The following is a 13817-nucleotide window of genomic DNA, read 5'->3' on the forward strand; positions in this document are numbered from 1 at the left end:
CACAGAGTAAAGTGCATAAGTAAAGGAGATGTGGTTGAGGAATAAGCGATGCACGTGGAGACGATGATGTGTTCCGAGGTTCACACCCTTGCGGGTGCCACTCTCTGTTGGAACGGTGTGGAGGCACAAGGCACTCCAAATGTCACAATGGCGCACCATATTCTCCTCGAGCCTTCTCACCAAAAGGAAATCCCCAATCCACTATGGGACCCTTGAGGGTGGTCACCGAACACGTACAAACTTGGGGCAAGCTCCACAACTTAATTGGAGGCTCCCAAGTAATCTCCACGAAGATCACAATCTTGAGGCAAACTCCATAATAATTGGAGGCTCCTAGGTAATTTTCACCAAGACCACAACGCCACAAAGGCCAACAAGCCATCTAGGGTTCCAAGAACCCAAGAGGTACAAGCTCTGGGTACAAGAACTCAAGAGAAATCACCCACAAACTCTCACTTCACCGAATCTTCATAGAGAACTCAAACCGATGCATCTTATGCAATGGCAAGAACACAAGTGGTCAAATCCCTCACTATCAAATTCCACCAAAGCTACAAAAACTTATGAGGGAATAAGGGAGGAAGAACAAGGGAGAAAAATCACAAAAGACCCCAAAATCTTCTCCTAGTAAGTTCCCCTTACTAAGAGAAGGTTTTGACTGGTGGGTAGTAGATCTAGATCCCCTCTCTCTTTTTCCTCAAGAAGATTCAAGAATTATGGGAGCAATCAACAGTTAGGGCAAGATCTTTAAGGCCAACTATGAAGGAGAGAGAATAAGAAAGAGTTACACACAATGAGGAAAAGGGGGCCTTAAATAGATCCCCACAAAATCTGGACATTATATGCAGATTCGTGCACGACCGGTACTATCCTCGGGCGAGTGGTAGTACCGCTCCGGGTGTTACTGTTAGTCCTTATCAACGGGTGCGGCTCACTGAGCGGTACTATTGTTACAAGTACCGGTCGAGGTACCGCCGCTCGTTATGCGAGTTATGTGTTCTAGGTGATACCTGAGCGGTACCGAGCCATGTACATCTGCGACCGCGTGAGCGGTACCTAAGCGGCACCACGACATGTACTACCGTAAAACATATAGAACAAAATAGAACGCGCCGCTGGATGCACTAGCATAGCAGGCCGGACCACCATCCACAATGTATCTGCCAGCCTAGCCAAATAAATGAAATCTGACCAAATAGGCGGGTCGGCCAGCTGGAAATGCTGGTACACGAAGACATAGTTTGGAAATTGTCTACCTCTCGGAAAGCTCTTAAAGTAGTGTATCGTACAGTACAATTCACAGTTGGCAAGTGCGGACCACGGCGCGCTTGGCGGGCGCACTCGTGTTCGTGCCCGCTACGAAAGCTAGTTCCATACACAGCCGGGATAAGCATAAAACGTCAGGTTAAGGGGGTGTTTGGTGTGGCTTTTTTTGGCTTTTGGCTTTGGCAAAAGCCACCAAAAGCACCTAAATAGGTGCTTTTTTTGGCTTTTGGATTTTGGAAGCCAAAAGAATAGGATCTTTGTTTTTGGCTTTTGGATCTTTGTTTTTGGCTTAAAATCCAAAAGCCAAAAAAGACCTATGTTAGAGTGCTTTTGGTAAGCTTTGCATAGCCAAAAAAAGCCACACCAAACACCCCCTAAATACCTTTTCCATGGCAATAGTCATCCATATTCCGGGGCTCCAGCTAAGTGTCCACGCCGCCGCACCTCCATCTCTCCCCACCCCCTAAACCCCCGCGCGCCGCCTCCGACCACCATGGCGTCCGCCCCCGCTAAACCCTACTGCTGCTCCTCCCTGAACCCCGCCGCCTCCGCCCCGCTCCCCAGGCGCGCCGCCCTCACCCCCTTCCCCGCCGCCAAGCCCCGCCGCCTCTCCCATGGCCTCTCCGCCGCCGTCGCCGCCGCCGCGAACCCTAGGCACCCCCGCGCCGCCGTCCGCGCTTGCCTGGCGGCGGCGCCGCGGCGGCCGGAGTACGTCCCGGACCGCATCGACGACCCCAACTACGTGCGCATCTTCGACACCACGCTCCGCGACGGGGAGCAGTCCCCGGGGGCCACCATGACCAGCGCCGAGAAGCTCGTCGTCGCGCGCCAGCTCGCGCGCCTCGGCGTCGACATCATCGAGGCCGGCTTCCCGGCCTCCTCGCCCGACGACCTCGACGCCGTGCGCTCCATCGCCATCGAGGTCGGGAACACCCCCGTCGGGGACGACGGCCACGTGCCCGTCATCTGCGGCCTCTCGCGCTGCAACAAGAGGGACATCGACGCCGCATGGGAGGCCGTGCGCCACGCGAGGAAGCCGCGCATCCACACCTTCATCGCTACCAGCGAGATCCACATGCAGCACAAGCTCAGGAAGACGCCCGACCAGGTCGTGGCCATCGCCAAGGAGATGGTGGCTTATGCCCGCAGTCTTGGATGCCCCGATGTTGAGTTCAGCCCAGAGGACGCTGGCAGGTACAATTCAAACCTCGTCTCTTTTAAACAATAAATTACTACTAAGTGCCAATATGCTTGATCTGTAGGCCCAGTTTGTTTAAATTATATTACTATAAAATAGGTCCAAACTGCCATTTCACCTGTATTGTGTTCTCAAAATTAACTATTATCTAGAGTTGGATTTGAAGCAAGTTCAGTACATAGTTACTGTCAAGTACTGATGTAGTTGCCATGGTTCAGAAAGTTGTATATTATATCTTTTCAATAGCTTAACGCTTATGCTGTTTTAAGAGAAGAAGATGACTGGTAATATCTTGTTTCTGGAAGTTTTATTGGCAAATCAAGAAAGGGCAGATACCCAAATATTGCGGCCATGTTGAACTTCACTTTTTCACAATGTGTATGTGCCTATTTCAATTATATGTTGGCCTGGCAGTGCTGTGTGCAAATGGATTACCAAAGTTTGAAGTTGCTTGTGTCTTCTTCAATTTTATAATCGTATTTACAAACAAGCATAAGGCTGTGGCATGATAGGTTTCCCTTTGTCATCCAGGTCAAACAGGGAGTTCCTTTATCATATTCTGGAGGAAGTAATAAAAGCTGGAGCAACAACTCTCAACATCCCAGACACTGTTGGATACACCCTTCCTCACGAATTCGGGAAACTAATTGCAGACATAAAAGCAAACACCCCTGGAATTGAAAATGCAATTATTTCTACTCATTGCCAAAATGATCTTGGTCTTGCCAGTGCCAACACTTTAGCGGTAATTCATTTTTCTGTGTTCTACATTTTTTATCTATTATATTGGGTCTAATCATGTTACTAATTTGGCTTAGCTTTAGGGTGCTGATGCAGGGGCACGACAGTTGGAGGTGACTATCAATGGTATCGGTGAAAGAGCTGGAAATGCTTCCTTGGAGGAGGTGAGCTTGTAATTGTATATTTCCTGCGCATTACTTACAATTTATCCTATTTATTGGGTAGTGGAAAGACATGGATGTGGCTTGACTACTTGCTACATGTATAATATTTTTTTACCCTCTTCAGGTTGTCATGGCGATAAAATGTCGCCGAGAACTCTTAGATGGCCTATATACTGGAATTAATTCCCAACATATCACTATGACAAGCAAAATGGTATATATTGGTGTCTCTTGTACTGTTCCATTTTTGTTCTTTTGTCCTTGTAAAAGGCAACTTTGACTCTTGTGCAAAATTCTGTAACTATTCTAGGTACAAGAGCACAGTGGACTTCATGTGCAGCCGCATAAAGCTATTGTTGGTGCCAATGCCTTTGCTCATGAAAGTGGAATTCATCAGGTACCTGAATTTGCAGTCTCTTTTATCAGCATTACTGATCAAGTTTTCAATTGGCCATTTAATAGAAATGGTTAGTTTTCCTTTTCATGGTATGGCACATTCTGTCTTTGCTCGCTCTCCTTTCTCAGTTACCATGTACACATTATCGCTGTGCTAATTTTGATCCACTGATACATGTTCTCATTAGTATGTTTTTTACCTTTTCCGTATTAAGCATTCTATAATAGAACCACCAACTTCAGTGCAATTTTTGTTTGTGTTTTGCAGGATGGGATGCTTAAATTCAAAGGAACTTATGAAATAATATCGCCTGATGATATTGGTTTAACACGTGCAAATGAGTTTGGCATTGTTCTTGGGAAGCTCAGGTACCATGCAAATACATCTTTGCGCCTTAGTTGGCGGTCTGCAAAAGTTCTGTGTGATGCACCTCTTGTGTATTGTTCTTCTCTCTTTTGAACTTCTGTTAACTTGGTAGGGTTTATGACTGTGTCTTCCAACTAGCAAACCCCACATGCTTAGATTTTGAGTATACACAACATATATTTTGTATGAAAATGCCACATTATTATGGTTCAACAAAATACCCCACCCTGTTCAATGACACAAGGCATGGAACATTTGTGTCAAAGTGCTAACAAATATGGCATTCTGTCAAATACTCAATTATTTTCACATAATATGAGTATCTTGGAGAGATGTGCATGTAGCGTCATAGCACAATCGGTCATCAAGGGTGCTATGTACACCATTGCACTCTTCTTTGGTAACAACCTAAATAACTTAGTTATTCAAGCTCAACCTGGACCATTTGACATGCAGGAAACTTTTACTTAAATGTATTATTATTTACCTAGCACTATTTAAGGGTGCTATGTACACCATTGCACTCTTCTTTGGTAACAACCTAAGTAACTTAGTTATTCAAGCTCAACCTGGACCATTTGACATGTAAGAAACTTTTACTTAAATGTGTTCTTATTTACCTAGCACTGTTTATCATTTGTACCCTTCTAAATTAGGTTAGCTTGATCCTGCTTGAGTACATTCAGATAAACATACAATAGTTTTCTGAACCATAATTGCTGTTTGTGGCCTTTTTTTTTCAGTGGAAGGCATGCTGTCAGAACTAAACTAGTGGAGGTATTGCTAAGATTATTTGATCTTGTTTGTAGTTACTGCAGCGCAATAGGATTTCTTTTTTAATTATTCTTACCAAATGATATTCTTGCCGTACAAACATGTAGCTTGGATATGAAATCAACGACAAGGAATTTGAGGATTTCTTTAAACGCTACAAAGAGGTTGCAGAGAAAAAAAAGGTGATACTCTTCTCCGTGTATGTTTTTTTTTGAAACAAGAGCTCTGTATATGTTTTCACTGAACCATTATAAGTTTTTTTTATATATATCTCAGCAGGAGCTTCTGTTCTGCATGCAATGTTTTTCCCTAATATTTACCTGGAACTTCAAACACCCACCCTGCATGGAAGTTAATCTAGTTTCTCTTTTGTAGCGTGTAACTGATGAAGACATCGAAGCTTTATTATCAGATGAGATATTTCAGCCTAAGGTTATTTGGTCCCTTGGTGATGTACAGGTATTTTCAGGCTGCAACCAAATCCTATTTGTTTTATGGTAATCAACTATTACTTTACTGTTGCTCATCACCTTTACAGGCAACATGTGGAACACTTGGTTTATCTACAGCAACCGTCAAACTGATAGGTCTAGACGGAGAGGAGAAGATAGGATGTTCAGTTGGAACAGGCCCAGTTGATGCAGCTTACAAAGCTATTGATCAAATAATACAGGTTTGCTGTTGCTTTATTCTTCCTTTTGCTTGCTGTAATGAACTAGTTTCTTCTTTTACTTTTATAGGCAACTAGTATAGATTTTCCATTCTGAAGAAGAATAACTTATGCCCATGATGCAGCTTATTGGCATCGTTACAATATTGAAATTCACGCTGGAATGTGATTTTGTACCATGATTGACATGCAGTGTCTATCCTTACAACTATCTTCAACAGAATGGATACCCTAATCTTTTGTTTAAGATGATTTACCTATATCTGTGGCTTGTAAACTATTGGGGTTAGGGCGGTAGGCTTAGAATTTTGTTGGTTAGGCATAGTATATTTTTTGGTTGGCAGCTCAAGAAAGAATTGAATATCAGTTGTGCTAGTTGTAGGTCCATTTTAATGCAGTGGTGCTGTTGAAAAGTTCCACTGGTAAGAGAAAAATACACATTTTCTGCTTTGCTTGAAAACTAGAGCAACTTACAACCTGTGTTGGTCATGTTAACCTAAAAATAACATGTATCAACTAGCTTTCATTGCAAGCATTCTTATTATGTGAACTATCATCTAATACACCACGCAAGGTATATTTGCTGGAGGCTGCATGTTTCTTATTATGTTCACGGATTATCATTTGATTATAAATTACCTTACAATCCGCAGATTCCGACTGTTCTTAAGGAATATGGCATGACTTCTGTCACAGAAGGCATTGATGCAATTGCAACTACTCGAGTACTCATCACTAGAGATGTCACCGGTGATGAACATAGTGCATCCGGTTACTCCAGTCGTTCCTTCAGGTATAGTCCTATAAATAATCTCTCGCTCTCCGAGGGGTTCCTTTCCATCTTTCTTGTAATCTCTCGCTCTCCGAGGGGTTCCTTTCCATCTTTCTTGTCCCTACTATCTATTGTTTTGCATTCCTTTTTGACTCCTTACAAACTAATCTCTGTGTCTGTTCACTTCAGTGGGAGCGGTGCAGCTATGGACGTTGTTGTGTCCAGTGTCCGAGCTTACCTGAGTGCCCTGAACAAGATGTCCAGTTTTATTGGTGCAGTAAATGCCAGCAGCGAAGCACAGGAAAGCATAAGTGTGAAGACCTCAGAATGAGCGTCGACATTCCTTTTCTTTATCTCATCTCGGAGCAAGGTGGAAGGCCTGGCGAGAAGTGTTTGAAGTCCTGCATTCCATGTTACTAGTAAAGTGTTGGTTCGTGTTATAGAAACTGGGTATTCCAATTGGTGTGCATCCGAAGGTTGTTTGCTCTCCTTGGTGGATTGAACTTTACCCTGAACAATCAGCAATGTTAGAGCATATAATATCCAGTGTATGACTTTACAACCATACTCCCAACAAGTCAGATAATAAATGATTTCCTGGACATAACACCGTCTCAAATCTTATCATGTTTAAGTTTCTGGGCAAATTGTCAAAATGCAGTGTTATGGACGAAAATGTTGGAAAATATACTACTCGCTCGTCACTGATGTCTTAGATTTGTCTAAATTTAAATGTATCTCTACACTAAACAATGTATACATACATCCAAATTTAAATTTAGAGGTAGTAGGTTAATTGGATAAACGTTATTGTGGTAGGCTCCACCTCAATCAGGGTTGACTGCATCCACTTGCTCATGATTTGTGAGCCATATATGTTGACTGCGAAGGACGATCGGGTTACGCAGTTCCTTCCTTCTTCCTCACTTGGCAGGGCATTTCCAACCTAGAATTGTAGCGATGATGATGGGCGTGGTGACGGTGGAAGCTGGCGATTCAGGCTGGGTCAAGCACTCGGTTCCTGCGCTCCATCCCCACCTTGTGACCGGATAGAAGCTCCACGGCATCCTCCCTGCCCTTGGCGGCAGAAAGTGTAGGATGGCAGGGGCGGACGGTGGCAAGCATGACGGCGGCAAACATTAGCGAGCCTGGGGCCAGCCAGCACCTCATTCACGCATGCCAACCCTCCTATCCGACTGGATATAATGTATAGAAAATTGCAGGGAGACTTATATAGGATCTCTTCATTAGGTGAGATTATAAGATCAACTTATAAAAGTTATATTTACAAAATGCAAAAATATGGATAAAACATGTGTAACATACCTATGAGTTGTATCTACGACTACAAAAAAAATCAGCTCAAAATTCAACCTACATTTAGAGAAACATAAAAGATAGGTTCTCCTACAAATATTGTCAGCTTTGGGTTAATTGTTTTTCACACTATTCACTCCTAAATTTATCTTTTTTGGCTCTCTAAATATAGGTCGAATTTGAAGCAGCAATTTTTTTTGTATTGCATATGTAACACAGATGTATGTTGTCGATTCTTTTGAGAATATTTGAAATGTGTTTTATTTTCAGAAAAAATTGAGCTCATAGATCCTACCTAAGTTGTAGTGTTTTTTCTTAAATAACTGAAAATTGCAGTGACATATTATAACCTTTTCCTGTACCGATCGAGACAAGAGTCCCACTCCAGTGAATCATCTGAAGATTCAGCCTCCTAGCCATGTTCTTGCCCGAGGAGGACACGGAGCCGGATTCCGACTCCTACACGGAGCCGGAGTAGTACCTATCTCGAGTCGTCTGGCCCATCCTACAAATTCAGCAAACACCCGTCCGCTTTGCTCCACTCCCGATCGCAACCTGCCGTGCGTACGTGTGCTTAGCCTTAGATCGTCGTCGTCGTCAAAGAGCACGGAAGCCGGCGGCTACGACGGCACCAGCTCCTACCGGCCGATGGCAATCGTGGAGGACTTGACCGACGAGCAGTTCGACGAGCTTTGTCGACAATTCAAGCCCATGTCTCTTCCTCGCCGGTTTGAGCCCCCCGCGCCGGCCGTCGAGGCCAGGACGATCCTCGAGATCACGTTCGAGAACGGCTTCCCGGAGTTCTCCGACGGCACCAGCCACTACGACGTCGTGGCGGACGACGCGTACTCCGACGATAGCGACAGTGAGATCGAGGCGGACGACAGTGACATCGCGGTGGATGGGTTGTTCCAGGCACTCTTTCCGTATCATATATGAGTGATCCAGGGGCCGAGAGAGGACGGAGGTGGCCACACGGAGTGACGTAGGAGGTGTTTGTTTAGTCTTAATTTTTTGCTTTTAGATTTTGTGTTGTGTAAACTAAAGAACACCTAAATCTGTACTATTGATTTTGGATGGAAAATGATTCGTTGCCCCCGGGGGATAAGGCTCTCCCAGCCCCCGGGTCCCTAGCCGCCGGATCAACCATTTTGATGATTAGATTTGCATGTAGCAAAAAAATATATTCGGCAGCAAAAAATCACCCCCGGCAGCAAATGACTGAAGCAAAAAATGGTTCGTTCAGAAAAATAAAAATAAAAAGGTTGGACTCGCTGGAGACCTCCCCGAAGACCACGTAGCAAAAAAATGTGATAATGTAGCAAAGATGAAAATCGTGAGAGACATCGCCGGAGACAACGTAGCAAACATATTATCACAATGTGATGCTATTTTTTTGCTATAATTGTTTTGTTGTTTTGCTACTTTAATTTAAAAAAATTGCTACGAGCTCTCCGGCGAGATCTCCGGCGAGCTCAGCCTTTTTATTTGATTTCGTAACTGAACCGTTTTTTGCTACAATGTAGCAAAAGCGGGTTATGTTTTTGCTGTCGGGAGGTATTTTTTTGCTACATTCAGTAGAAGCAGATCTGACCGTCCAATATAGCCGATCCGACGGCTGGCGACCCGGGGCTGGGAAATCAGATCCCCGGGGATGCCCGACAGTTCCCATTTTGGATTTGAGTTTATTAGTTTATAGCATCATGCTACACACTCGTCCCGTTTGAAAACACGGTACACACCACACCGTAGTCGTGCATATTAGGCCCAGTTCTTTTCAGCTTCCTAAAGAGCTTAACCGCAAAATTAAGCCTAAACCGAAAAGAAGCTGGATTTTTAAGCCCAACTTAGCTTATCAGCTACCGCCTCTTTCTGTTTAGTTAGGAGAAGCGGTCAGAGGCCAGCTTCCCGCGGCTACCCGATCTTATTTTCTAATGTGAATTCTTCGCTTCCGAAACTAGCCCTGACACGAATCGTTATTACTGAGAAAATGCCCCTCAACATCCTCCTGTATCTCCTCTCTCACGTATCTCTCCTTGAGGAAACGAATCGCTGTGTTCGTAAAAAACAGAACGCATCCGGAGTCCTGGCTCGACGAGGCTAGGGTCACTACAAGAAATCTGCCATAATATGACGTTCTTTTATGACTAGAAATCAAAATGTCATAGCTTTATGACGTTCCTAGCTTTGACCGTCGTTGGCCACTCGGGGGGGGGGGCAAAACCCTAGAAAATCATGACGTTATTGGGCAAAAACATCATTGCCATATTAGGTCAAACCGTCATTATCAAAATTAAGTGGCCTACGACGTTTTTCTACTGCCGATTGCGAAAAATCAATAACGTCATTGGCATTTGGCTCAATACAATGGTATGTGTTTGGCTGCCATGTCATCCATTTTGCCTATGTGTCCCTTTTCGGGTCCCACGCGCCTCACACGTGTCACTAGAAGCATCTTGCTTGAACTAACTGACATGTAGGACCAAGCGATACTTGTGTCGTGTCCACGTGTCAATTTTCACCTACGTGCCATGTCCACGGGTCAAATTCCGCTTATGTGTCCACTTGACCTATCTAATGTGTGGAACCCATATGCCATACTGACAAAACATACAAGGTATGTGACACACGCACCTGACAGTAAGTGATACAAAACGATGTGGCATGTGGGCCACAAATAATAAACTTCGGTGACATGTAGCCCATTGACTTGTACCCAATACACTCGCGTGTGGCATAATGGAACAAAAAAAGCTTTTTTTTTATGAGATGACAATAGAAATAGAGATATCCAGCAATTCCGTGGACACATTTTTCTAGCCAATCGAAATGCATGAAGGAGGCTACCCACGGATCACCCATCAAAATGGATCTTAGCCATCTACAATAGCCTGATCCAACGCTTGGGAACTCACTCTTCGCCGCACCGAAATTTTGGAGCGAATCTGCTTGCATTGTGAAATTGGTGTTGGCGCCACAGGCTTTCGATTTTGGGCCGCAGGAGACCAAAATTTGGTCCGAAAGTTTTTCTAGGTCAGCCCGTATCCAACCCCACCTACTCCTCTCATAGACCCCTCCCTCGTCTCCTCCACACACCCTCGTGCGCCGCCTCCACCTTGATTAAGATCTCTTCCTTCCCCGGCGCCACATCGCCGGCCACCGCAGACCTCCGGCGCCTCTCCTCCCCTCCGCACCACCTCCGGCCCCTCACCCTCGACCGGTCTACACCCATCTCCCCTCGTGGGATTTCTCCCCTGCGGCTGACCCCATATAGATCGAGGGAGCACGCCCGCCGTGCTGCCCCTTCTCGCCAGTGGCCAGGCTTCAACAGCCAGCCGACCTACTGATACGTCTCAAACGTATCTATAATTTCTTATGTTCCATGCTACTTTTATGATGATACTCACATGTTTTATACACACTTTATGTCATTATTATGCATTTTCCGGCACTAACCTATTGACGAGATGCCGAAGAGCCAGTTGTTGTTTTGTGCTGTTTTTGGTTTCAGAAATCCTACAAAGAAAATATTCTCGGAATTGGACGAAATCAACGCCCAGGGTCTTATTTTTCCACGAAGCTTCCAGAAGACCGAAGAGCATACGAAGTGGGGCCACGAGGCGCCGCCACGCTAGGGCCGCGCGACCAGGGAGGGGCCCGCGCCGCCCTAGTGTGTGGGCCCCTCGTCAGCCCCCCGACGCTGCCCTTCCGCCTATTTATTCCCTCCATCGCGAAAACCCTATTACCGAGAGCTACGATATGGAAAACCTTCCAGAGACGCAGCCGCCGCCAATCCCATCTCGGGGGATTCAGGAGATCGCCTCCGGCACCCTGCCGGAGAGGGGAATCATCTCCCGGAGGACTCTTCATCACCATGATCGCCTCCGGATTGATGTGTGAGTAGTTCCTCATTGGACTATGGGTCCATAGGAGTAGCTAGATGGTTGTCTTCTCCTAATTGTGCTATCATGTTAGATCTTATGAGCTGCCTATCATGATCAAGATCATCTATTTGTAATGCTACATGTTGTGTTTGTTGGGATCCGATGAATATGGAATACTATGTCAAGTTGATTATCAATCTATCATATATGTGTTGTTTATGTTCTTGCATGCTCTCCGTTGCTAGTAGAGGCTCTGGCCAAGTTGATACTTGTAACTTCAAGAGGGAGTATTTATGCTCGATAGTGGGTTCATGCCTCCACTGAATCTGGGACAGTGACAGAAAGTTCTAAGGTTGTGGATGTGTTGTTGCCACTAGGGATAAAACATCAATGCTTTGTCTAAGGATATTTGTGTTGATTACATTACACACTATACTTAATGCAATTGTCTGTTGTTTGCAACTTAATACTGGAAGGGGTACGGATGCTAACCCGAAGGTGGACTTTTTAGGCATAGATGCATGCTGGATAGCGGTCTATGTACTTTGTCGTAATGCCCTGATTAAATCTCATAGTAGTCATCGTGCATTGTTATGCCCTCTCTATTTGTCAATTGCCCAACTGTAATTTGTTCACCCAACATGCTATTTTTTATTGGAGAGACACCACTAGTGAACTGTGGACCCCGGTCCATTCTTTACATCTGAATACAATCTACTGCAAACTTTACTGTTCTTCGCAAACAAACATCATCTTCCACACTATACATTTAATCCTTTGTTTACAGCAAGCTGATACGTCTCCGACGTATCGATAATTTCTTATGTTCTATGCCACATTATTGATGATACCTACATGTTTTATGCATACTTTATGTCATATTCGTGCATTTTCTGGAACTAACCTATTAACAAGATGCCGAAGTGCCAGTTGCTGTTTTCTGCTGTTTTTGGTTTCAGAAATCCTAGTAACGAAATATTCTCGGAATCGGACGAAATCAACGCCCGAGGTTCCTATTTTACCCGGAAGCATCCGGAACACACGAGAACCGCGCAGAGAAGGGGGCGGGGCCACCACACCACACCCCGGCGCGGCCAAAGGGGGCGCCCCCTAGGGTGTGGGCCCCCGAGAAGCCCTCTGCGCCGCCTCTCCGCCTATATAAAGCCCCCGACCTAAAAACCTCGGGGCGTTCGACGAAAACCACGAAAACCTTCCGGAGCCGCCGCCATCGCGAAGCCAAGATCCGGGGGACAAGAGTCTCCGTTCCGGCACCCTACCGGAGCGGGGAAGTGCCCCGGAAGGCTTCTCCATCGACACCGCTGCCATCTCCACCGCCATCTTCATCACCGCTGCTGCTCCCATGAGGAGGGAGTAGTTCTCCATCGAGGCTCGGGGCTGTACCGGTAGCTATGTGGTTCATCTCTCTCCTATGTGCTTCAATACAATAATCTCATGAGCTGCCTTACATGATTGAGATTCATATGATGATGCTTGTAATCTAGATGTCACTATGCTAGACAATTGAGTTTTACTTATGTGATCTCCGGAGACTCCTTGTCCCACGTGTGTAAAGGTGACGAGTGTGTGCACCGTGTGGGTCTCTTAGGCCATATTTCACAGAATACTTACTCAATGTTGAATGGCATAGTGAGGTGCTTATTTATATCTCTTTATGATTGCAGCATGTTTGTATCACAATTTATCTATGTGCTACTCTAGTGATGTGTTATTAAAGTAGTTTTATTCCTCCTGCATGTGTGCAAAGGTGACGGTGCGTGCACCGTGTTAGTACTTGGTTTATGCTATGAGCATGATCTCTTGTAGATTGCGAAGTTAACTATTGCTATGATAATATTGATGTGATCTATTCCTCCTACATATGCATGAAGGTGACGGTGTGCATGCTATGCTAGTACTTGGTTTAGTCTGTTGATCTATCTTACACTAAAGGTTACTAAAATATGAGCATTATTGTGGAGCTTGTTAACTCCGGCATTGAGGGTTCGTGTAATCCTACGCAATGTGTTCATCATCCAACAAGAGTGTAGAGTATGCATTTATCTATACTGTTATGTGATCAATGTTGAGAGTGTCCACTAGTGAAAGTCTAATCCCTAGGCCTTGTTCCTAAATATCGCTATCGCTGCTTGTTTCTTGCTTTCTCTGCGTTACTACGCTGCGTTACTACTGCTTGTTTACTCGTCCTGGGCAAAGCACTTTTACCGGTGCCGTTGCTACTACTTATTCATACCACCTGTATTTCACTAT

The 13817-nt window shown here is 45.0% G+C and overlaps 1 protein-coding gene across 1 annotated transcript; it reads left to right on the plus strand.

Annotated features, from left to right (window-relative positions):
- Nucleotides 1-1744: 1744 nt before the first annotated feature.
- LOC124652839 (2-isopropylmalate synthase A-like) lies at nucleotides 1745-6952 on the plus strand. The gene is made up of 12 exons (XM_047191881.1): nucleotides 1745-2460; nucleotides 2996-3209; nucleotides 3289-3369; nucleotides 3494-3583; nucleotides 3680-3766; nucleotides 4034-4134; nucleotides 4876-4909; nucleotides 5014-5088; nucleotides 5282-5365; nucleotides 5445-5579; nucleotides 6230-6369; nucleotides 6538-6952. Exons 1-12 carry the CDS (start codon nucleotides 1760-1762, stop codon nucleotides 6677-6679), a joined length of 1884 nt encoding a protein of 627 aa, XP_047047837.1. The 5' UTR covers nucleotides 1745-1759; the 3' UTR covers nucleotides 6680-6952.
- The last annotated feature ends 6865 nt before the right edge of the window (nucleotides 6953-13817 follow it).

Source organism: Lolium rigidum, chromosome 5 (assembly GCF_022539505.1).
Source record: "Lolium rigidum isolate FL_2022 chromosome 5, APGP_CSIRO_Lrig_0.1, whole genome shotgun sequence".
NCBI lineage: Eukaryota > Viridiplantae > Streptophyta > Magnoliopsida > Poales > Poaceae > Lolium > Lolium rigidum.